The sequence below is a fragment of the Labrus bergylta genome, chromosome 17 (genome assembly GCF_963930695.1).
Source record: "Labrus bergylta chromosome 17, fLabBer1.1, whole genome shotgun sequence".
Classification (NCBI taxonomy): Eukaryota; Metazoa; Chordata; class Actinopteri; order Labriformes; family Labridae; genus Labrus; species Labrus bergylta.
Genome location: NC_089211.1, coordinates 19,608,196 through 19,633,163, shown reverse-complemented (window position 1 = coordinate 19,633,163; position 24,968 = coordinate 19,608,196). Strand labels below are relative to the sequence as shown.

The 24,968-nt window shown below is 39.1% G+C and overlaps 3 protein-coding genes across 12 annotated transcripts in view; 1 reads left to right on the top strand and 2 right to left on the bottom strand.

Annotated features, from left to right (window-relative positions):
• arhgap24 (Rho GTPase activating protein 24) overlaps window positions 1–6,950 on the bottom strand; it is a 76,334-nt gene extending 69,384 nt beyond the window's left edge. Inside the window, exon 1 of the mRNA XM_020642982.3 lies at window positions 6,443–6,950. The gene's annotated coding sequence lies outside the window, so the exon portion shown is untranslated. The remainder of the gene's footprint in view (window positions 1–6,442) is intronic.
• A 12,582-nt stretch (window positions 6,951–19,532) lies between these two features.
• esm1 (endothelial cell-specific molecule 1) lies at window positions 19,533–21,215 on the bottom strand. The gene is made up of 3 exons (XM_020643022.3): window positions 20,788–21,215; window positions 20,257–20,400; window positions 19,533–20,117 (listed from the first exon to the last, which is right to left on the bottom strand). The coding sequence occupies exons 1-3, from the start codon at window positions 21,092–21,094 to the stop codon at window positions 20,023–20,025; spliced, it is 546 nt and encodes a 181-aa protein (XP_020498678.1). The 5' UTR covers window positions 21,095–21,215; the 3' UTR covers window positions 19,533–20,022.
• A 1,956-nt stretch (window positions 21,216–23,171) lies between these two features.
• LOC109990774 (probable E3 ubiquitin-protein ligase HERC1) overlaps window positions 23,172–24,968 on the top strand; it is a 46,518-nt gene continuing 44,721 nt past the window's right edge. For 9 of the 10 annotated variants that reach the window (XM_065965607.1, XM_065965602.1, XM_065965604.1 and 6 more), the window contains exon 1: window positions 23,179–23,277. The gene's annotated coding sequence lies outside the window, so the exon portion shown is untranslated. Of the gene's footprint in view, window positions 23,278–24,968 lie in introns of all 10 variants that reach the window. The other variant, XM_065965600.1, reaches the window with a different exon arrangement.

Sequence of the window (24,968 nt, the reverse complement as noted above, 5' to 3'; positions counted from 1 at the left end):
AGGATCAGGGACGCCTTGTTGTGGCTTCAAAATGTGCATCTGTCAGTGAAATCCTGAAATACAGCTACTGGACGTATCTTAAGAAAAGAAAGCTGCGATCAGAGATGCCAAGAAAGCACTGGAGTTTCAAATAAATCATCAGAAGACAACCATTTGATGTAAACTGATATATACTACAAAGAATCAGCTTTGTCAAGTGGGATGATCATGCACAGGATGCATGTATTGCTGTCATAGATAAAATGCTAGGAACCTTTCCAGATCAGTAAAGCGTTTCTTCATGTGCACACTCTGATGGCACCATATGTTGGCTACATCATGACTTACATCATACCCATAAATAAGGGTACAAGAAAGGATGTTTAATGAAATTCTACAATCTCTGAAATGTGATACTGCAGAGCTTCTCGCCCATACAGGATCTGTCTGACAGCATTAGGAGGTTGCTGGTTTTCTGTGCTTACACAGAGTGTTTGTTCCCCATATGTGAAAGTACTGAAGCTCACAGCACAAAGAAAGCCTGAGCTGCTGCTCGACACATCTTTGTTTGAATTGAGCTGGTTTGGTGGAATGGAGATTGAGGCTTTCATTTCCGTTCGGGCTCATCCTGATGGAAGTTATTCAGGGGAAATTTTTAAGGGGTAAACGTCCAACAAAGTTACCGAAACATATATTTTGGACTGCAAAAAAAAAAAAAGCAGAGCATTCCATTTTCTCCTAATTGAGACTTTAAAGATGGGTTCCCAAACTGACAAAAATATTGGTGTCTGGTGAGGATAGTGGAAGGAAATCTTATGTGACCACAGGAAGTGGCTCGGTCACAACACCAGCAAGGGAGCAATCTGTCGAGGGAAAATAGGACTCAATAAATTTAGACGCACTGCCTTTCCCATAGTGTGGTGCCTATAAAGCACCGCAGGCCAAAAATGGTAAACATTGAACGTGCCAAAGTGTATTTTACAGACATCGTGTGGAACAATTTCACAGTTTTCAAACTGCTGTAATGTTTTAAATTATGTGCTTTAATTTCAGGCAGAGTTTGGCAGAGGTGCTATAACATTAGTCTGCACTGTTAGCAGCCAAGGTTGGTCCAGCCTCCTCGCAGTGGATGATGGCTATTTTTGCACTTGAATTCTTGATTTTTCGAAAAGTCTAGAAAACAAGACGCCACCCAAAACACAAATCTAAACACGCCTGTCATGTCTAACAGAGGCTAAGGCGCAGTATTATGACAAATGTTTCCGTGAGAGAAGTAAAGGAAATGGTCAATTTCCATCGACTTTTAATTAAACACAACTTTCAAAACATGTTTAAAACAATGTGCAAATAATTTACTGCTTGAAGCATTAATGATCCACTGATGAATAGCAGACATTAATTCTTTATTCATAGCTATTAACATGTGGCAGACAGTGTCATTACCATCTGTCTGCTTCAGTCCTTACTCTTTCCTTTTCAGCAGCTGCTGTTCTCCACATTGGCCTCAGTGCTCGCCACTTAAGCCTTTGCCAGCTTTCCTAGCATGATGGAAAGGTCATCAGTGTGTTAAGAAAAATGTCACAATGAAGAGTCCAAATGATTCTATCATCCAGTCTCTTCAAGTCTGATGAATCTATCTGGAATTTAGACTTCTAATGTATCGACGTACCCATCTGTCCATCTAACTTTGCATTATCATTATCAATCATCTTTAACCTATACAAGTATATCTCCAACTATCTATTTACCATAATGTTACCTTGTCCATCTGTCTATCTACTTATTTATTCATGCATACATCTTCGTATCTATTCATCTATCTACTTTTCAATATTTTTATTCATCTTTATATCTTTCCATGTTTCAACCTTTGTATCCATCAGTGTGTCGCATGTTTGCATCTATCCCTATATCCACCTTCATATCTATTTGACTATTCACTTTTGTCAGGATAACTGAATTTTAAACTTGGATATAATACTATTACAAAAAAAATGGTATTGTAAAATCGAGGTCCTCCAAAATTTGGTAATTTCTTGTTTTTAATTATTAACGATTTCAGGCAAACTCTTGCACAGTCTAATTATAGCTAATATAAACTCAATATTTATTGGTTATCACAACTTTTTAAGTATCGATGAATTGGATATTTTCTCAACCTTAGTACCAAACTCCATACCTATTCATGTATGCATCTTCATATCTATGTATGCAATGAATAGCCATCTGCATTATGTTCATGTCTATTGACGTAGTCCAGCTTTGTATCCAAACATTTATCCATCCATCTACATATCTTATCTTTCTGTCTCCATGTCAACAAACGTTTTTATCCTTCTGTTTTTTTAAATATCCATCTTTCTACCTATCTATGTTCTGTCCATCTACATATCTATCCAAAACGATGTGATTTTTGGACACCAAGGATTTGTCATTGTTAAAGCAAACGCAAGTCAGCATGTTTGAAAGCTGATTCAATCCACATGGCAATGACATATCTCTGTCTGTGTTTCATTAGAAATCCTCTCGATGCCAACTCAGATCAAAGTCAACAAATTTGAAAAAGTCTGTGTTAGTTTTATTGAAAGGATTCTCATTTGTTTGAGTCCAAACCGACCTTGTGCCCTGCTAACTGCATCGAAACACCATTAAAAAGTCCAACAGACGAAACATGAACTTCACATTGCCAGTCAATGCTGTCGACCCTTAATATATCCCTGTGCAACCTTCCCCCTTACCGTCTGCACAGTCGGGCCTCCATAACCCACATGTGTTACAGACAAATATAACCCTTCTGCTACCCAAGCTGATACCTCCAGAGAAGTCTGTTTCTGTTAGTCTCCCGCTGAAAAGTCACAGAGGTGAGAGGAGGGCATGTTCCTTGCTGGGCTGTAGCTGTTGATAATTGCTGGAGGAGGATGTGAAAGAGGAATAACTTCAGAAAGGTCACAGATCGACGTACTCACACGCGTGCGTCTTCCAACACATACAAGTCAGGTCTATCTTGATGGAACACAGGCGGTAAGCTATCCTTCATTAATGGATAGGGACCTAGTCCATGGTTAGAAATAAACCCACAGGTGGATGGATTAAAGCAGGAAGAGGGGGATGAAGGTAAAGTGGGTGAATCATCAATCATTGCCGGATAAACTCCATAACGCTCTTGAATTAAGTGTTGAGTCAGTGTCTATTTCGTATTCACCAATCTAAATGCCATATGTTACCCCCTTTATAGTCCTCACTCGCAGCCTGTTTGGTGTAATGCCTCGATACACACTCACTAGCATTGCCACCCCTCCCTCTTCGTTTTCCTCTATGCCATGTGTCACAGTATGTCTGGGAACTGAGAGGCAGCCTTGTGGAGACCCGAGAGTGAAGATTTCACATTGGCTGCTGACTCACTGTTACATGTGTTTGACACACTGTTTTCACAGAGAGCATGATACTGCTGATGTGGCTTGCCTTTGTTATAAAATGAAGTGAATGCAGGGGGATATTTTCTCGGTGTAATAAGATGGAAGATGTAATGGTCACAAGGTGAGAGTGGGGCGAACTGAAAAGCACACCTGTGATCATAGTCATTTTCCCCAGAGACTTTGTGTGCAGTTCAAGGATAGCTGACTCAGCATTTTAACCTTCATGAATGTCACCTTACTGTAGATTCTCTGGTTGAACCAACCTGTGTTGACAAAATTGCTTTTCTCTTTCTTTCTTTCCTCATGTTGAAGTTATTGCTTTCTTGCTTAAAGTGAAGTAGATGGATACTGCCTTCATGTCTCTACGGTAACCGTTCAAAGCTACTGTAAGCAGCAATTAAGCTTAGCTTAGCATTGAGAATGGAAACAGAGGGAGGTAAATAGCTAGTCAACAGTAAGAACAGTGTCTAAGGGGCTCCGGCGGCCTTTTGGTAAGTTCCATAGACTGGAAATATTAATCGATGAAGCCTGAATGACGTCACCCATCTGTTACTGCAGGGGGCTTTAGTCGCCATGCTGGAAATGCTATCTCACCCTAACTTTCAGTCAACCCAAGAACAGGCTAAGAGCTGGAGATGAGGCGGATTTCAAGCCTCTTGACAAACTGTTACATCGTGCCTGCCTGTCAATCAGGTCACTTACTCTCCTTATTGTGAATAACTCTTAAAAATAATTTGAAATCCCCTGTACAGTTTGTGCCGATCGAGACATGAGCTAATCAAACCAATATCATTTCTTTGAACCAGGCTGCTAATTTCAGTTGTAAAAAGAGGCTTGTTTGTATGGGTGTGACAATCGGTCATTTCGCAGCCAGCCTCAAGTAGACACTCGACGAACTGCAGGATTTAGCAAATCTGCATTGGATTCATTTTTCAAGGTTTCATTCAGTTTGCCGCTTGTTTAGTTTTCACACCCCATGGACTTAATCCTTAGTGGGCGGACCAAGTTCCTCCCCAGACTCCTTTCCCATGTCATTCCCTGCTCTCTCTCTCTCTCTCTCAGTGATTTCTGACTCTGTCCAATGTCGAAATCTACAACCTCAACTCTAAAGCTGACTTATAACCAACTAAGGAGCATAAACTTTATGCATGAGGTTGTGTAGATGAAGGTGTATAAAACAGGTAATGTGTCAAACTTCACCTGCATACAGGCATTCTGCATACAGTAAATTCACTTTGTTTAAATTAGACAAACTTCATAGTTTTGAAACAGTAATACCATTGTTTTCTGTTGGACAATCAGCCAGAGTGTATTCTGCCCCTGTGCAATTTGCCAGGCAACCAATGAAGATTATGTTAATATAGTGTGCCTAGTAATTAAAAGCAATGGTTAATAGTTTTTTTACACACTTCATCTTTTGGACATTTTTTACAATTAAGTCTGAATAAGTACATTCTGAGGTGCTGGCTGATTCCCATTTATTGAAGTAAGACTTGTTACTTGAAAAGGCAGAAACAAGAGTGACAGTCTTCTCATCAACCCATCCGAAACAGAGCAAATCAGTACACTTATTTAAAAACTTCAACTATTTCTTCTACCACAATCTATTTTCCAGTTGTATCTCAACTTCAGTTTTGCAGCAGCTTCTGTCCTCCTGATCTCCATCCCTTCCTTTCATTCTCTTTAAATACACAGCTATCACAGAGTTAGACCTGGGAACAGGCGAGTGCGGCAGCTGACAGGGAGAACCTGATCCCTGGGCTTTCCAGCAGCACAGCTTGTGCACTGCGCACATTCCTGGCACACAGGGGTCACCATGTCTTCCCTCCTTCCACCTCAGCTCACGCCTTGTTTGCTTTCACATCTTCCTATTCCATTAACACACCTGGCGGGGGGAACAGGTCACCGCAATGTTCTTTTGACCTCCCTGTCTCTTATTAAGATTTACGCTCCTTTGTCTTTACTTCTCACTCCTTTATTCCTTGTGTTCTGAATATTTCCATTCTTCCTTTCTGCCTGTTTCCCATGTTCTTGTATTCTGTGACTAACAGGCAATAACACTGACGACAAGTTCATTAATCCAGACATAATTGAGTTCTCTTGCCTGTTTGGCCAGCCGTCAGCCAGACAGGGGGTCAGTGTGTTTTGGATGGCATATTCAACGGTCTGGCCATCTGTATGTTCTACAGCAAAATAAGCCAGACCTTGCAAACGCTGGCCCAACAGAGCGGTAGTTGAGTGTGCTGAATATTAATTACATGACTAATGAAAACCTGAAAAACTACACTGATGTATTGATGCTTTCCAGCTGCCTAAGAGTCGTTGCTATGGTTACATTCAGGCATGCTCTATCAGGCCAACAGTGTTGCTTATATGCTTTAGGTAAAATTAAGCTGTTTTCCATTTTTAAAAGACATTTCTCAGAAGCTCAGAAAGTAACACTTCTACATTTCTGAAAGTTCAGCGCCTATACTTCCTCTATTCCAATCACAACATGATACAGCTGTGCGACAACGCATGAGTGACTCATAAGTGTAGTGATCAAACCCATTTGTAAAAGTTTGTTTATAAAACTTCTCAAAAGAAATGTTCACTCAAAAAAAAAAAAAAAAACACCCACTGACTTCTCTTCTCATGCAATATATCAAACCGACCATGAAAGCAGCACAAAATGTCAAAGCTACAAGCATGTATGCATCCGCTCAAGGGAGAGCTTCTCAAAACATAAATTACATAACTTTAAGTGTCAGTCAAGGATTACAAGACTGAAGCTGTCAGTCAGACCATTTGCCTTCAGCATCTTCAGGCTTATATTATAGAATAGAATAGAATAAAAATAGAATAACTTTATTGATCCCAAACTGGGAAATTGTGGCGTTACAGCAGCAGTTTATCCAAACACACAATATGAGTCAAAAACACAATGGATACATACCAAGTGTGTAACGCTGTGCGAGCAAGACAATGCAGTCACATTACTACAACATCACAAATCTGTAACTTCACTTTAGAGGCAAAAACTGTACAACTTTAAAGCGCAGACTCACCTTTCAAACAAACTGTCTTTTTTAAATCCCTTGGCTCTGACGTTTTGGTGATACACAACTGATGTATCCAGTCTTGTCACATTAATCAGTCAACATTAACAGAAATCCTGGGCTGACAGGAGCTGAAGTTGTTGAACAGCTCAGCTTCGGCTGCCACTTCCCTCCAGAAACAACCCGGTGTGTGCAGAGACGATTGAGTTGTTGAGGCTCAGATGAGCTGTTGCAAACTTTCCCCCCCTGACTGCACACACCATCTGCATGCTGAGAAAGCCTCTGCTGTGGACAGGATGGCTGTCGCGGTCAGCACAGTCACACATGGGGCACCATTACAGCGTACAGAGTATGCCCATACACACACACACACACACACACACACACACACACGCACACACACACACGCACGCTGACACACAAACGCACACTTTCCCTTTAAACGCTGCTGGCTATGCAGTCCAAACTCCTCCAGTCATCCTGGCTGGTGAGACGCGAACAGTCAGTCTGGGAAGAGCGTGTATGTATGTTTGCTACAGAGAGGAGGAGGAGGGACAGAGGGAGGGGGGAAGTGTGTGTGTGTGTGTGTGTGTGTGTGTGTGTGTGTGTGTGTGTGTGTGTGTGTGTGAGCATGTTTTAGGAAGTCTCAAGATAAGAACTATTACTGAGCAGCAATACAGCTTACTTTCTATTGTATATTCTCCACAAGAAGCCCCTGGATTTTCATTAAAGTTTCAAACTTTGCTCCAAACTTATAAAAAACATTATCTGCCAGAAAATTCCCATACTTCTCCACGCTTCATTATGCAGAGTATGAATCACTGCCAAATTCCCTCATATATCATATGTGACTTTTTCTGCAAACAAACACAGTAAGCTGCCCTAGTTTAGTGCAGTCTTCAGGGCGACACATACAAATGACTGCGTGCATGCAGCTCGACAAACATTTATTCAATGACACTATCCTCACTTTGGTGCGAGCCCAGCTGTATACACACCGGTGGAGAATGCATCTTGTTTACCTGCAAGGTTTTAAGTTTTCCTCCTTACCATTAGTCTCAAAGCGGGTACTTCAGAAGAACATACCTATCTAAATTAAGGACTGAAGATATTTTTTCATTTGAAGTATTAAAAAAATAACAATGTGTTGTGCTACTGTGTCTGCTATCATTTTACACACTATAGTTACGGTAATTCGTTTGCATGATTTTGCCCATGCAGGTACATTCCCCGACTTAATCGTGCATGTTTCTTATCAACTCCACACAACCTGCCTGACCAACAGACATGTGATATGGAATTATGGCAAAAGAACAGGCATCAGATGAAAACATGTTTGTGTGAACGTTGTCATGCAAGCTGTGAAAATTAAAATAACATGACTTTATGTCTTGAAAGTTTTGGGGAAATATGCACATGGTTCCCACAGAACTGTAAGCAGAACAATTAAGCCAATGCAGAGGTGCAAAGACTGCAGTTATTCAAGTGACCACTTGGGACCAGCTCAAAGGCAAAGCAATATCCTTTAAGCCTAATATTTAAAAGCCAATCCTTAGAGCCAGTGCTGTGGAATTAATCACATTTTCATTGTTATCAAATTATAAGCAATCCCAATAAACACATCGCAAGAGTCTGAGATTATTGCAATAAATGTGGAAAAAATATTTCATGTAAACAAGCAATGCTTTCTTAATCAGCATGTTTACATTTTGCCTGTTTGATGGAGGCCTGGGTGCAAAAACTAGGGATGCAAAATATGAATTTTATTGAGCCCATTACCAATAGTTACCTGCTCCTTTATGGGAGGTTCATTAGTATCCTGCATAATGACCCTGCTTTAAAGCCCTCAAATGAAACAAGGGTAACTATCAGCTACCCTCAGATTAATCGGTGCCAATTAAGTGGTGAACTTTCTGGATTTATTTAGATTCTAAAGGGACATTTTGTCTACTGATAACAGCTCTTTAAAGGGGATAAAGAGTTTTGGGGTGTTATTTTGAAGAGAACTGTAAAACATTTCTCATTAGGAATCACAATGTTATTAATTTTACTTTCTGTTAAACGGAAATGGCCAAAATTCCATCTAAAATGTACATTATCATCCTGGAGCCCTAAAGAACATTTATGCAATCTTAATATATCTCTGGCACGTGTCAGCCACATCCCCTGCTAATGTCCTCAACGCTAATAAGGGAGGGGAATTCCAATCTATGTAGGAGGCGGCTGACGTGTCAACAATAATTACTTCCTCAAAATCCAATCATCAGGATGAGAATTAGTTCATTTACAGACTCAGACTTTGTACAGTATATACGAACGAGGGCAAGCTAGACTGGAAGTGTGTGATAATTCTGGAAGAGTAAGCGGAGTTTGGTGATCGAGGAGTTTCACAGCCAAGTTGCTGACTGTGGAGGAAGTGATGTAGACAAACATGGTCCTGACTGGGTTATTAAGGTGTTATGGGGTCAAGAGTCGGGTCAGGCTGAACACATTACTTATTGATCTGTTTGATCTACGGGCAGGCCTTGAGCCGTGATGCAGGAGAGGTCGCTGTCACATTTGAACCCTTCGATTAGCATCTGTCAAACGATTGATCAAAGAGGCAGTGGCAGTACATGAATCTGCCCAAAGCCCCGAACTGGGACTTTTATAAATGTATGCTATAATCAGAGTTTGGCCAAATAACCTGCTGGGGCAGGACTAGCCTAGAAAAGTAACCAACATCATACTGGACAATTTGCATCAATAAGACAGGGGGCTCAGGGGGCAAGACATGTCATGAAAAGGACGCTGTGGAAATCTGAGATGGTGGAAGCAACAGAGCCTTATCATGTTTTGCTCTTGTATCAATGCTGCATGTAAATTGAGATATTTACAGTATCAATGAACAAGATGGAAATAATCTACTGGTGAGTAGAAAAAAGTATGAAGCAGCTTTATTTGAAAAGTGTATAGCGGGTTATTATGGCTGCATGAAACCTCCGACATAACAACCCTATACATGTCCCTGCTTATTACACGGCTACTTACTTAGAAAATCAATCGTTTGAAACAAAATATTGATTTGGAAATTATTTTATTGATTTGAAAATTATTTATTTCTCCAGCTAAACAAATAGTCCAATGGAATCTACAGTTAGATTTCTCCATAGCACCAGTTAACTCCGTGGCCTTTATGAAAACGAGCTTAAGAAGGTTTCATGGATCCCATTAAACTGAACATTTCTGAAAAATCAGCAAGTCCGGCTGTTTTTGTCGCTGAGCTCCAAGCGTTCTCAGTTAATACAGTTCAACTTTTGAGAAAGCACCACTCTCCTCAATATCACGTTTCCCTCACCAGCCAATCAAAATCAAGAAGCTTTCTACAACTAATACAACACATTTCAAATATGTATAATCAACAGTCAGAAGCAGTGAGAAAGAATACAGCAAAATCCACCCCCGCCTATAAAATCTTATAACCACACAGATAGAAGGAGAGCTTTCCAGGAGTAGCAAAAACAAAGTCTGAATGAGATGAAATTAAGTGTTGAAGCTACACACGAGTCAGCTCACAGCCATCTGTCCTCAGCCATCCTTCAGCGTGTTTTATTATATTTGCAGGACGTGGAATGCTGAACGCGAAACACTGTGACCTTGTGACGTAAAAAGTTGCCATCTGTAAACAAACTCGAGCTGCATCTACTCCCATGAGGAGTTCTGGACGACTTTATCTGATAGGAGATAACTCATACGATTAGAGCGGATGAGTCGTCACGGAAAACGCCTCTGGGAATTGAATTGTTCTCAATGGGATTGCTTTTCTCATGGCCTTGCTGTCAGAGGTTTTGGACGGTTGGTGACTTCTGGAAAGATAATAAAAATCCTTGGAGGCACACATGAAGCCTTTCCCAGTGCAACAGGATGACACTAGGACTTACAGCATTGAGGATACAAGGTCCTCTGACTGTTCAGTATTACTATTTGGGACTCACTTAGCCTCTTATTGGTATTTATTTACGGCTCTAGATGGATATTCTAATACACACACCAATATTACAAGTGTATTATAATACAATAAAATGATCACAGTGAATAGTCTTATTATGAATTGAAGCTAAAATTAGTAAAAGCAAAGCCATATAAGCCATCTGTTAGTCAGTTAGTGTGTGCATGAGTTTTAGATAGACTGTATCATAACCAAAGTCAGACACTACACTGATTACAGAATGCATCAATGTTGTTTACAGCTAATTTCTAATGCCCCCAAGTGGCGAAAATCTGTTATTGCACCTTTAGTGTTGAAACGTTTTAGTCATACGACCCTCACACATATTGACTAAAAAATTAACCATAACATTGCCCAATTATTTCTGTCCTCATTTCCAGATATTTTCTTTTCTGGTATTTGGCATTTCAACTTACCTCAAAAAGTGGAAGGAAGATGAAAACAGGATGAAAAACACATCACAACAGACAAAAGCAAATGTTTCTTAAGCACAACTAAAAGACAGCTTCTTTTAATAATATGAAAGAGGTCATCTACGTCCATGACTAAAATAACAACAGTCTGTGACTATGTACAACTCTACACTATGTTAATGTTGATAAGCTCAGGGTCGCCCCTTACATTTCTTCATTCATGCCATTACTTGTCTCAGCTGGGACGGAAACATACAGCAGGAATGTGTTATCTCCCTTTATAAACAACACTCACACTTGTAGATGTGCACACTACTGTTTACATGTTTCCACACCAACTTTCCTCTTGTATTACTAAAGTGGCTCTGTGTAAATGTGCTTCTGATCCCTTAATATGTATTAAAAACCTTGTAAACCTCGACTTTCATAAACCTAACAACCTTAAAATTAAGGAAGTCAAAGATAGGCTATTATGCCGATACAATGGTCAAATGATTATCTTTAAGAGCCGTTAAATGTTAATGGCAGTGGTACTAGATTTAAAAAATACTATTAGGCTCCAATTTATAGCTTTTTCTTTACTACTAAACTGCCTAATTGCTAATTATAGCCTATTTCATAAACTTCTTCTGAGACAATGTGTCCCTGTACACTGAAGAGCACATCCCATTCCTTCAATTGATGCAACATTGCTCTCTACTGGTCACTTTAACAACTTCAAGATCAGGCGCTTTAAAAAGCCTGTTGTAGCCCTTTCTCTTAATAATTTAAAAGGGTTAAGACGTTAAGACATGCACGTAACAACTAGCGATACAAAGTGGCTATTTGTAATGTGATGCATGCAGCATGGCACTATGGTAGCAGCCTAAAATTACTTGCATTTCTGCTTATTAGATCCTTATTAGAATTAATACAATAAGACCAACATTTAAACCAAATAAAGTCCATCCATGTTTCATATCCCTAAATGTGTTGGAGCCTTGCAATACATGGAACAGCATACTTAAATCCTAGATGACCAAAGGGTGTTATGCATTATCATCAAGGATCCACCAGAGGTCATGTGTCACAGCAAGAAGTGGACTCACACATGATTTCTACACACGTTAAAATCTTTAATTTGATTAAATCCCTGTGTTATTTAATTCTGAACGGCAAAATGGGCAATATATTCTATTACATAATCAAGTATGTGAATGTGTAGGCTACTTGCTAAATGGCATTGTCTGAAGAGTTGCAACCTTCATTCGCTCGTTTCTTTTCTTTTAATAACCAAAGTAAAGCGGTCAAAAATCGGTTAGCTAGCTTCATAATACTGGACGACACAAACGCTGTATTTCACCAACTATTTTCGACACTTGTGACGGAATAAACATAATAAACTTGACTTGTGTGAAGTTTTCTGTAACGTTACACGTGAGAACCTACTGACCCATTCAGGTGTTTGAGCTGATGACGCTCAGTTTTGACGTATACTATACTCAGTTTTCAAAGTTGAACACTCAGTGGAGCTGCAATGGGCTGGTTAATATACCATAGCCACAAAACCATGCACATGTACATCACATGACAACCTCTGAAAAACAAAGGGAGCGTTTTGTGTCACTTATAGATATTGTGTTAAGTTTCGGGAACTTGGGACCCAAATACGGCCCCCGGGACACTATTTCAATCTATAAACAGCAAAGTCCTTGCCAGAACGTAAGTTTGGCGTTTTTAACTTACAACTAACAACCAGTTAATCGTGATTTATTAAGGTCTAAATTTGAGCCATTAAATTATTTCATCGCAAATAGTTAAATGCTATTTTGTCCCTTTAGGTGCACAGTGGATAAGCCTCCGCAGTGTCTCCCTGTAGTCACAGTGATGAGAAAGAAATACACTGCTGCATCTTTGTATGTCTCATTTCACTTAAAAAAAAAAACAACCTCTCAGACAGCTCAGATGACGAGTCAGAATGTCACCGAATTCCCTTTTTTACCGTTCCTTTGAGCCGTTTTCATTTAGTTTTTGGTACGTAATGAGTTCTTTTATTAGTGGTAAAGTTAATCTTGTAACGCTCGACCTACCAGAAGGTCCTTACTTTATTATAAAATAAAAGCCTGATAAAAATGTATTAACTGGGTCAGTACACTATACACCTCACCAAAAGCCACTGTTGTCACCAACGGACAATCATCACAACCCATCAAACTGGATAGGATAATACTTTATTGATCCCCAGAGGGGAAATTTGGGCGTTGCAGCAGCACAGACAAGAAATCTCAAAAATACAAAATACACATTAAACAGAACAGATTAGATAAGATAAATAAAAATAGGGGGTACATACAAGTACAAAATGAATGATAAAGTTAACTATGCAGGGAATTGAGACAGTATGTGCAAGCGATGATTAAAGTGACTTGGTGTGGGGGTGCAATGGTTAGTACGTGCGCCCCATGGAGGCGGGCGGCCCGGGCTCACATCCCACCTGTGGCTTCTTTCCCGCATGTCATTCCCCACTCTCTCTCCCTGATTTCTGACTCTATCCACTGTCCTATCTCTCCATTAAAAGGCCCAAAAATAAATCTTTAAAAAAAAGAAAAAAGAAACAGTGACTTGGTATGATGAATAGCAGCAAGTCATGTAAACAGCAGAGAAGAGAGGCAGTGTTGTACCACAGTAATGCAGTCCCACTGCACAGGGGGACTAGGCAAGGATGCCCACTCTCCCCCTCTCTGTTCACACTCTTCATCGAACCATTAGCAGCTGCAGCCATCACCATGACACCATGTCAGAACACCAACATAAAAGGGAATTCCAAGCCCAAACATTGTCAAAAGATAACGCTGTATCACCCTCAGTCCTCACTTCAAGAAACCAATAAACTTGTTCAATCCTTCTCCACTATCTCTGATTACTGTGTTAACTGGAACAAATCCTCCATTCTTCCATTAAATAGTAACAGCTTGGATGTGGAATCCCACACAACACAAAACCCCTTTATGCACAAGACACATCTAATATTTAGGTATACAGGTGTCCCTCAGGCGGTCAGTTGACCAGTCTTATTTTCAGTCCACTACTTAAAACAACAAATGACGATCTCCTCCGCTAGATTAACCTCCCACTGTCCATCGTAGGCAGAATAGCAACCATTAAAATGAAAATTCTTCCAAAGATTGACTACCTATTCACAATGATTCTGACACACCTCTCTCTCTCGATCACTCGGGGGCGAGATTTCTCCCGAAGCACTCTGACTCCCAGAAGGAAAATTAATATGGTTATTTATATAGTTATTCATCGTTACAGATGCTCTTACAAAGAATAATATTTTCAGTCTATGTTCTGTTCACAACACATCAAACAAACTTGTGTCATGTTTAGGGGAGTTATTTTTTGATAATTAATTTCAGACCCAGCCCACCCTCTATAATGCCTGATTGTTTCATCATTATGCATCACACCAGCTTGGCTCTGTCGGCTAAAAATGTTGTTTCTCAGAGAGTATTACAACATTTCACAGTTATATCTAATTTTTCTGTCTTTTGTAAATCTACAGACACTGAGGACGGCATAACGAAGGATCCAAATGTCAGCATTCTCCTGCTTATAGAAGACGAGGTCATCCTGGAGGATCAGATCATTCAGCATGTCATGAAGGACTATTTGAATATGGTAGCTATGCTCGTGGGTCTGCTGTATGCAATTACATCGACTAACAAAAGGAAGTGCAGTATACATTTAAAGTCATACAGAAGAACCTAATGAATATAGGCGGTGACCACTGCCCCTTCAAGGGTCCATGGAGTGAGAAAAAGACTTCTTCATAAAGCTGCGTAGGCACTACACTGAGGTCGGGAGTTTTCTGAAAGTTGCCAAGAAATATTTGGACATAATCTCAGATCTTTTCTGAAGTGTTAGTTTAATCATAGTAAGATCACATCATTAAATGTGTAAATTATTGATTTTATAAGTTTATATAAAAGTGTTTGCATCTGAGAAAAGTGACTGATAAATGGTAAATGCAGCAAAAGAAAGACGACTGTTTTTTGCACATTCTTGGGTGGAAATGTTTTAACCAACAAGCCAGCACAGTATTTTAGGTAAACACATTTGTAAATGTTTAGATGTGCTATTTGATCCGATCTGCTAGTAAAGGTTGAAGAACTTTAATCACATTTGAATTGTTATTTGAAAGGAAGTTGAAAGTTTCCACAAAAGCAAAGAGAATCACTAAAAATGTATAAACTAAACTGATTTAAGTTTACTCAAATAGAAATATATATTCAATTCAAATTGATGAATTAATTTAACTCAATATTTTAGGTGGATTCAGCTTTTGATAAAATATTTTTATATTTTTGATTTCAAGTCAAAAGAAATTGAAAGACCATTTTGCCTTAACTAGATAATATCACAGGAACTGAATTGTGATTTAAAGTTTTGTTAACTTCAAGATTTAAGTACAAGTGACTTGATGTCAAGTTAAGTTGACTAGAAAATTGTATTTCTTTGGCATAATCACAAATGTGTCTCAACATATCTCTTTAAGTTCAGTTAACTTAAAATGTAAAGGCAGCCCGGACACCAACTTTTTTAAGTTATAGCAACTACGTTTTTTTTTTTACAATGTACTTGAGCACATCACATATTTATGTTCACACTACTCACTAAAACAGACAATTTTAGTATCACTAAATTTCGAGATCTGAAGATAAACCTGCAGATCTTCGTTAGGAAATGTTTTTCCTGCAGTGTCACGTCAGACAAGCAAATGACAATCCTTCCAGGGGTCAGAAATCTGTGAGGTCAAAGAGGTCAAGGCTGCAGACTCTTGTTGTGCCAGTTCACCACAAGATGTTTGTGAGAAAGGAAAAAGAAAAAAAAAAAGAAAGGAAACAAGGATGTGCTAAATGCTGAGGATAGTCTGGATCTATGCACAAAATAATTGATGAATCAAATGATATTTTGAATCAAGTGACATGACAGCCTGTGTGTCTCAGTGCAGATAAGATATTTGCTATCAATGTAATCAGTCTAATTGCTTCATTTCCTTGTTCACAGTGTTTATGTGTTGTCTCCATTAAGCCGTGTCATTCCACAGCTCTAATAAACAACCTGTTGAGGCCGGGCCAGACTGTAAATACCAGAACATCTATTTGCAGTAAATCAGTGTTATTTACTACTCCGTTCACGCACCTTTGTTTCTGCAGAGGCGGCAGTGACGTGTTCAGGGAGTCAGATAAAGGGTATTTCTCACCAACTCTTTCCTGTTATTTTCCAGGGTCCTTTGTTTGGTTGCGAGGCCTCGGTCCGTCGGTTCTCAGGGGAATGAGAGGAACATTTGAGCCGGAGCACTTGTGAACACTCCGGTCCTCAAAAGTGGACTGCTCCCATACCTGTCTGTGTCACCGTGTGTGTGTGTGTGTGTGTGTGTGTGTGTGTGTGTGTGTGTGTGTGTGTGTGTGTGTGTGTGTGTGTGTGTGTGTGTGTGTGTGTGGTAGTGATTGTTTGTGTGAGTGTCCCCTCGTCCTTGGGTTGATGGGATACATCCCTGCAGTGATAAATATCTATTCAGGGAACTCATGGGGCCGGAACACCTTTCAAAAGTTGTGTTTCTTGTACAAAATGTTAGAAACAACTAAATAATTTCACTTTTATTAAAAAAAAGCGGTGGTTTAAATTTATAATTGTTTCAGTGAAAGAATAAAAGAGAAGAAGAATAACTCCTTTATTGATTCAGAATTTTATACTGTGGGTTTTAAAGTAAAAAAGGGCTTCTTTAGGAAAAATAAATATTGCAATCTATTATTGACTGAGGAGATTAATTTATTACTTTTTATGCATAAGCAATGTAAAAACTTTTTCCCTATATTTCTTGTTTATAAGTGCATAAAAAATGTATATCTACCTCGTCACAGTGACTGCAGCGTGTTTGTTGACGTGTGCGTAGGTGTCAGGCCTTCATATAAATACAAATTCAATCAAGCGGATAGGAAGCTTCCTCTTCCAACAACCAGACAAAGGAAGTTTTTTGTGTCACTTGTAAATTCCAAGCTTTTGGAGGGTCTCCTGAAAAAAACAACACGCTTTTAAATTCCCGTCCTCTGCAGACACAACAACAACAGGAAGAAGGGCCATTTTCACAGGTGTCAGGAAGCAAGGGGAAATAAACAAGCTGAATACTGGAAAAACATTTTTTTTTTCTTTTTGTACCAGTAAGAGTCAGAGGTGAGGCTCATAAGAGATATTTTTAGACATGACAAGAATATGTACGCAATCTGGGCTGAAATATTTGAATCTGATGTTTTGCACTTTGATACTGCATATGTATTTATATTATATAATAATGAATTAACAAAAGATTAAACATTATGTTTGAGTGTTCATTCTAACATTTTAAGAGTCTAAATAAAAAAGAAAATGAATAGTTAATCAAATATCTACAGTGCATTTATCACAGACCAAAGTATAGATATCTTATAGTATAAGATATTTTCTGTCATCCAATCCTTTGATTTTTTTTTAAGGTAGTCTGACATTCATAATCAAATGATTTGAGACTTGGAATGAGATTTACTGCATGTTCTTGAAAGGCTGTATACTATGTCTGGACATTTAAAGTCCATCTTATACATTCTAAAGCAGTGGTTCTCAACTGGTGGGTCAGGACCCACAAGAGGGTCTAAGAGTTGTTTTCAGGGGTCGCGAAAGTGTCAAGAAGTCTACAAATCACTTTTAAAATGTGTTTGTTATAAAAATGGATCGTCTCTTCATCTGTTATATGTTTTTACTGTCTGAAGTCCAAACTGCTCCATTTTTCATAAAACAAATCTCGGCTGACGTGATCTCCTCAGGCAGGTCGTTCCATAGTTTTGGATCCCTCACGGCAAACGCTCTACCCCCTTTAGTTTTTAGTCTGGAATTTGGAACGACCAGAAGACCTCTGCCTGAGGATCTCATGAAACTTGGTACGGCTGAGAAAAGAGTTCAAAGATTTTTGAAAGTGTTCTTCCAGTGAGTTGAAGGTCTCACGTGCATTTCTGAACAAAGACCCTCAGCATTGTCTGGATTCATTTCTGTTCATGGCTTTTGTTTTTCACTTTGTTTTCCAAACAAGGATCAGTGGCTCCATGTAGATACATATTCCATCTGAAGCCAGTCTCTCCTCTTCAGTCCTTTCTCATGCTATTAGTGGTTGAATATTTTTACATTCCTGAGATTTCTTTTCTGCATGGGAATAAAGAAGATTTTGCCATTTGTGGAGATATGGAGGGCATACCAGGACTTAAGAGTCAAGGATGCCCGAAGAATTCTCAGCACTTCTAACCACTTGAGTTAGTTTTGCAGTTTGTATATCACATCATCATGGGAAACAGAAATCCCTTCATACTTTCATGCATTCTTTTTAACATTTTCACTGCTCAGAGAAGCCTTTTCCATCTTCCTTCAATCAATCCTTTTTTTTTTTTTTTGCCCTGAAAAGTTTATCAAAGAAAATCAAAATCTCCTCTTTTTTTCTGAACTTCTTTCAGAATTTTATTTGCATCAATTTGAGGTCCAAAACGTCCAGGTGCTTCACATCTTCAGGACTCTTTTGACAAATACAACTAGAATTTGATTTGGTTTGATTTGATTTGACATAAACTAAACAAAACCACATCCAGGAGGTTTAAAGCAAAAACATTTATTCCAGCATGGTCTCAAGATGTTAAAAGACAGAACTTCCCATTAATTCAACAGCTGACCCCAAATCTTTATCAACTCACTCGCCTGCTGTATAGATTACCATTTCCAGATTTATGCTTTTATTTTATATATTTTGTTCATGAATTTAACGCTCCTCTGCAGAGCAAAATCTGCCTGCAAGTGTTAGACATCAGACTCCTGTGAATCCCACAACTGAGCCTTCAAAGTAAAGAGCCTGAGATTATACTGAGAACATGAAAGTGAAAAATAATCTGTGTTCTTGAAGTCGAGCATGTAAAACTGGTTAAATCCAGCCACAGGCTCACAAATAAAGGCTGCTGAAGAAGTGAGAAAATAATCTGAAATGAACAGCCCTGATAATGTGTGAGACTTTGCAAGAAGTCTCCACATGCTGACATTTTACTTTTTTATTCTTTTATTCTATTTTAAAGTCATACTTACTCTTATATTACACTTTACTCCTTTTAATTGATCAATTGAAGTCTTTTTTAGTCATGGGTCTTTAAGTGCACTTTCATTTGTTAAGATGCAGACATTTATAAATCACTATAATAAACCAAACTGCATTAATAGTCTGCTTTATATTCCACTCATTAAGATGCCTTTACATTTTTTTTCTAAAATATTAACACAGCTAAAGCAGCTTCATTTTATTCAACATTTATTTTGGGGCTTTTTGTGCATTTATTAGAGAGATAGGACAGTGGATAGAGTTGGAAATCGGGGAGAGAGAGAGAGAGAGAGTGGGGAATGACATGCAGGAAAGAAGCCACAGGTCGGACTCAAACCCGGGCAACACGCTTGGAGGACTACAGTATATCCTCCATACATGGGACGTACAACCTAACCACTAGGCTACTGGCACCCCCCCAGCTGCCCCACCCTTAACTACATAGTTAACCCCCTCTATGTCAAGGATTCAAGATAAGACAGCTTTCCGCATGACAAATTACTCGATCAGTTAGTTGATAGATTAGCATTAAAAATCAAATCACAACACTCAGTGGTAACTTTGGTTTAATTGTAAGAGCATTCTTTACATTGGCTGGTGTCATATACATGATATTCAACATGCCGGCTTTTTACAGTACAAACAAAATATATTTGTTGAAAACTCACTACAATAAATCAATGAGAAATATTGCGGTGTCTTCAACAATAATGAGAAGAGAAAGGGATCTGCTGCAGCTAATGGGTACAGATGAAGGGATTATTTGAATTAATTGAATCCAGAAACAAATGAAAAACAATAAAAGTCAGAGCAAAACCTTTAAACCAATAACATATTTCATCTTCCTATTCCATTAGAAAAAGATGATGTGTCAAACAAGGAGCAAACAAACCAGGTAAAGCTTTTAAATGCTGTAAAAAAAAAAGAAAAAAAAAAAAGGAGTTGACATCATTGTTTAAAATAATAAAATATATCTTTCAGTTCATTTATAAGTTAATGCTACATTCACACTGAACAGAATCCATCCTCTCAGCACTTGTCAGCGAGGGTTGAGCCTCTTCGGGGCTGCGGATCTGTCCGTGTGCTGATCTGTGCTTTGAGCAGTGCTGACCTCTCCGGAGCCCAACTCTCCCCCTGAAAAACAAAACAGCGTTTAATCCATACCACTGTGCAACCTCACAAATGACATCAAATTCTGTCCATTTTATGAATGCAAATACAGGTAGGCCTATGTACATAACATTTGACATTTTTCAGTGTCAAAATGTTTTACCTGTTTGTGGCTCGGTCCTGAGCTTGTTTGCAATTTTGGCAAAGAATTTGAGGGTGAGACAAGCTCCTGTCTCCCTGTCACATATGCCACCTTTACAGTTGCATGTCTTGCGGCACTCAACTCCCCATGTCCCATACAGGCAGTCTGTGGAGCAAAAACATTTAGAGTAGTGTCAGTTAAATTCACAGAGGAAGAAGAGAAATGGGAGTTCCATTTAATAGTGTTACAGATGCATATTCATACTTCACAGAATGATAATCAACGTTAAAAACAAAGGGGTGTTATATACACAAAAGAATGCAAATGAGCAGTTACAGGAGCATTGATGGTTGGTTGACAAACTCCAAGCCTCTTATGGTCAAAGCATCTCTTCTTACATTTAAAGCACCATCTGCATGTCTGCAAATATGTTGACAATGCAATCAATAGATCCTAAAATACTGTAAAAACATAAAGGGGTTTGGTGCAGCAGGGCATCATATGTCCCAAATGCAGCATGCAGGCACATGAAAATGTTGAATGTAATCGTACCTTTGCAGATGCCATACTCGTCTCCATAATCGTCCTCATCCTTGTAGAACTCGCAGAATAATCCGGGTCCGCACTTCACTCCGTGCATCCCCGACACGGTGCGGTAACAGTGCTCTCCTCTGCCGGCTGCACACACCTGACAACAGCCGCAGTCATCCAGGACGGTCCGTGTGCAGCGCTGCGTCCCGCCGCACCGCTCCGCGTTGCATCTGTCCGGACAGTTCACCGCGTACTTGACATTGTTGCCCCACGCCTCCGCATGTTGCACTAGAAGCGAAGACAAAACTGTGAGGAGGAGTAAAGACATGGCTGGATGCAAGGAGAGCGCCTGGAGGACTGCTGAGTTTTCGATACAGAGACAGAGATGCGGAGCACCTCTGGGAGCAACGTGCAGAGTGACCTGTGGTGCATCAGGTTGTACGGTTATCAGCAATGAACAACTTTGTTTTGCACATGACTTACCCTCGTCAATTTCCTCATTCCGGTGTTGTCGTCCTTTTGGCCAGTCAGCCCCCTTTTTAGAAATCCGGCCTGGAAGTGGGATTTACTCTGCACCGCCGTTCAGGAATTGAAATGCGTGTGACATGATGTCACAAGTTATCTTTGGTTTGTTTTTGTCTTAGTTAGTAAGTGACGGCACCCCCAAACATCCCATTGCATCAGGTTTGTCGTGACTGGCTTGGATTTTAAAGGATTACATTTGATGTAGGATGTTTTCAGTCACAACAAGATTGCAAAACAACTTTGAAAACATTTAACACAATTAAAAAATACATCTATTTTGATGTATAAAAAACACAATACAATAAAAATAAATGGCCAAGACATTATCGCACATGAGAAGGCAACACAATATAAAGAATTATGAATAAATAAGTAGAAATAAAAATAGAAATAAAAAATCCTTAACAAAAAGAGCAGGATCTATTTCAATCAATCAGAAAAGAGAACACAATATAACTTCCTTATGTAGGGATTATTATCATTGACAGACTTGCATTAATACTTACCATCCATTATGCAAAAAACACTTTTTCAATGTTTTTTCAAACATTCATATGGCCCTAGCTAGCCTACAAACCCCCGAGTATGAGAAAAGTCCATCCTCTCTGTCTTTTGCCTGCTTCACTTTTCAGAAAGTGTGTGCTCAAACAGGCCGTTTTGAGATTTTCCCTTTGTAACATCACAAAGGGCAGTAACCCCTCCCCCAGGTGGGTGACACTTCTACAGCTAGGTGTATGATAGGTGCTGCCTTCTCACCGTAAACAATAGGGCATGGTGCAAGACAGCCCAAGCGGTTCCAGAGAAGGGCGTGGTCAAACCTGCATTTAAAGCCATAGACACAGAAACAGTCTGTTCTGAACAGGGCTGAAATAGAGGAGTTTATAGGCATAAGGCTAAAATAAAGGATCAGAGTAGATTTTGATCAAGACATTGTCTGTACATGTTTATCTTAATGTGTGAAATGTTTTGTGTTAGAGATAAATATGTTTAAAGATTTTCCACTTTTTTTTCTCTCTTGTGGTTTTTAATTCCCATTTTCAGGGTGTAACACAAAGTTTATATTTTTAAATTGTAATGGGGCACAGACATAACAGAGATGTAATGGCATGTGTTCTCCACTGGAGGGGCACCCAAAAGGCCCTTAAATAAAGTTTGATTTGCTGAAAAAGCAGCTCTTCGGTTCATCACTTTTCTTCTCTGGAATGCAACTTTTAAAGCAACTCATTACAATGCTTGATTGTGTTTCATCTGCCATAAGGGGAATCAAACATTTTTGCACCATTTTTCTCTCTAAGGTTAAGGGTCGCTACAGTGCAATTCAAACATCAGCAAGCAGAACCAGATAAATAAAAACATGTAACCAAAAGTAACATGTAACAACACTATTTCAATCTTGAGTGTCTGTTGTTTTCTTCTTCCCTTTCTTAACATTTTTAAAATAAGTAAAGGTGTTTTTGTTAATTTTTTATTTAAGTTAATCAATTGATAATGCAGAAAAATATAACATTATATAATCATTAAACCACACACAACTAAAGAAACAATCAAGCAATTTATTTGTGCAATTCCATAATGTTGGGAAATTCACAAAATGTGTTTATAGTCCTTTAGGGGCTCAGGTCCATACTGCTGGATTTCCCTTAACTCAACATTAAAAAATGTTTTTTTTAGTTTCTACCTTGTCGTTTTTTTTTGTCTGTGTCAAGCTAGATTTAAAAAAAAAAAAAAAAAAAAAAAAGGAAATACTAAAGCAGGATGAATAAGCAAATGATTACGTTGTCGGTCATGCTGATAATGCCTGCAGTTCAAACTCCTGGACACAGGGCGGCGTCGCTGGTGGCCACCGTTGTTTGACCATCCAAACACACGAAGAAGAAGTAGGAAAGAGGAGAAGGTTGATATGATATTCACGTCCAAGGGAGACCTCACTGGGACGGGACAGGTAACGCAAACCATCTAACGGCGAGGGGGGTTTTACCAGTCAAGGTAACTAACACGTCTGCACTCTATTGTATTGTAACAATACCCAGCTTGACATGCAGTTAACCAGCCGCGGTGGTGTTTTGCTTCGAGCTGTCAGCCAACCAGCGGAGGGGCTTGGTCGGGGAGGAGGTGGGGGGGGGGGTTTGACAGCCATGGGAGCAGACTAGCAACTGCACTGCAGCCAGCGTTAGCTCAGCTGTCAACGGTAGATGCAGATAAAAAAAAAAATATTACCGGTGTTTGTGAATGTCACGGCGGAGACTGCGTTTTAATGTCACACATTTTGGTTGCAGCAAATGGTTATTATAACGTAACGACCGTTAGACAGGAAAAAACATGTAGGCGCTGCGAAATGTTGACAGATGCTTCAAAGTGAAAAAGGCAGAGATAGCGGAGCAGGACTGTGTCATTAATTGTGGATTCATTTTAAGATGTTTTTTTTGGCTTATTCGCGTTACTTCTCATGCGACATTATAAGTGAACTAACTGTCTTTTAGATTCCCCCCATACCCAAAGAATCTCAAGATAACCATTATAAGCAGGGTGTTTTCATATGATGGTGATGAATGAAGCCTTTGGTATCCAAGACTAAATTAGGCATTGTTTTATGCTTTGTGTTGCCATTGTTGTCGTGGTGACAGCATGCCTTTTCGAGGGGGAATGTAACACCTCCAACCGGTCTGAGGTCAGCCCAAAGGGTCAGGGGAGGCAAGGGGGGGGGGGGGGGGGGGGGCATAGGTCATTCAGGTGTCAGGAACCACCTTGTCTGACTTAAGTCAAAGTGATTAAGGAGTCTAGAGGTAGCCTACTCCCAAATAGCTGAGCTTCTTACCCTTGGTGAAGATTGAGGCAGACTATCCTGCAGTATTTGTATTTTTATTTATTTATTAGCACATATAAGAATACATCAGAATAGGATTAACAAAGGTGAAGATTGAGGCAGACTATCCTACAGTATTTTTATTTTTATTTATTTATTAGCACATATAAGAATACATCAAAATAGGATTAACAAAGGTGAAGATTGAGGCAGACTATCCTGCAGTATTTTTATTTTTATTTATTTATTTGTTTATTAGCACACATGTAAGAATACATCAGAATAGGATTAACAAAGGTGAAGATTGAGGCCGACTATCCTGCAGTATTTTTTTTTATTTTTTTATTTGTTTATTAGCACACATGTAAGAATACATCAAAATAGGATTAACGAAAACATAAAAGGTGTGTCAGGAGAGGTCAAGAAGCCAACAGGCGTATACAAGGGACCTCACCTCTTAAGAGACAAATAAATCAACTACACAAATCGAACTACACAATTTCAAAACATAAACACATATACAGTAACCTATACACGTATTCATACACACACACTTAGACACATACATTCAATAGAAAGACTGAGAATGTTAACCCTCTATCAGCTAAATGAAACAGGCATTGATCTATTAAAAATGGAGTGAATGAGTGAGTAGTTTACACTTTACTCTTATTAGTTTGGCCTACATTTACCAAACAGATATTTTAATGACACGAGGGGTATGATTTCTGACTTTCTTGGAACATAGTAAATTTAAAATCTTTGAGTTTTGGAAGAAAGAAGAACAACAAGTAAAAGTCTGATTCACATCAAGTTGTGATGGAGATTTTTCTCTATTTTTCTTTCATTTTATTCATTAGTGATCAATAAATGA

Bases quoted from the DNA above. Each gene is read 5' to 3' on its own strand.
- esm1 (XM_020643022.3), bottom strand. From the start codon at position 21,094: ATGTCTTTACTCCTCCTCACAGTTTTGTCTTCGCTTCTAGTGCAACAT. The intron at 20,401-20,787 runs GTACGATTACAT...TTTGCTCCACAG, and splicing joins CGAGTATGGCATCTGCAAAG to ACTGCCTGTATGGGACATGG. The intron at 20,118-20,256 runs GTAAAACATTTT...TTTGTTTTTCAG, and splicing joins CAGGACCGAGCCACAAACAG to GGGGAGAGTTGGGCTCCGGA.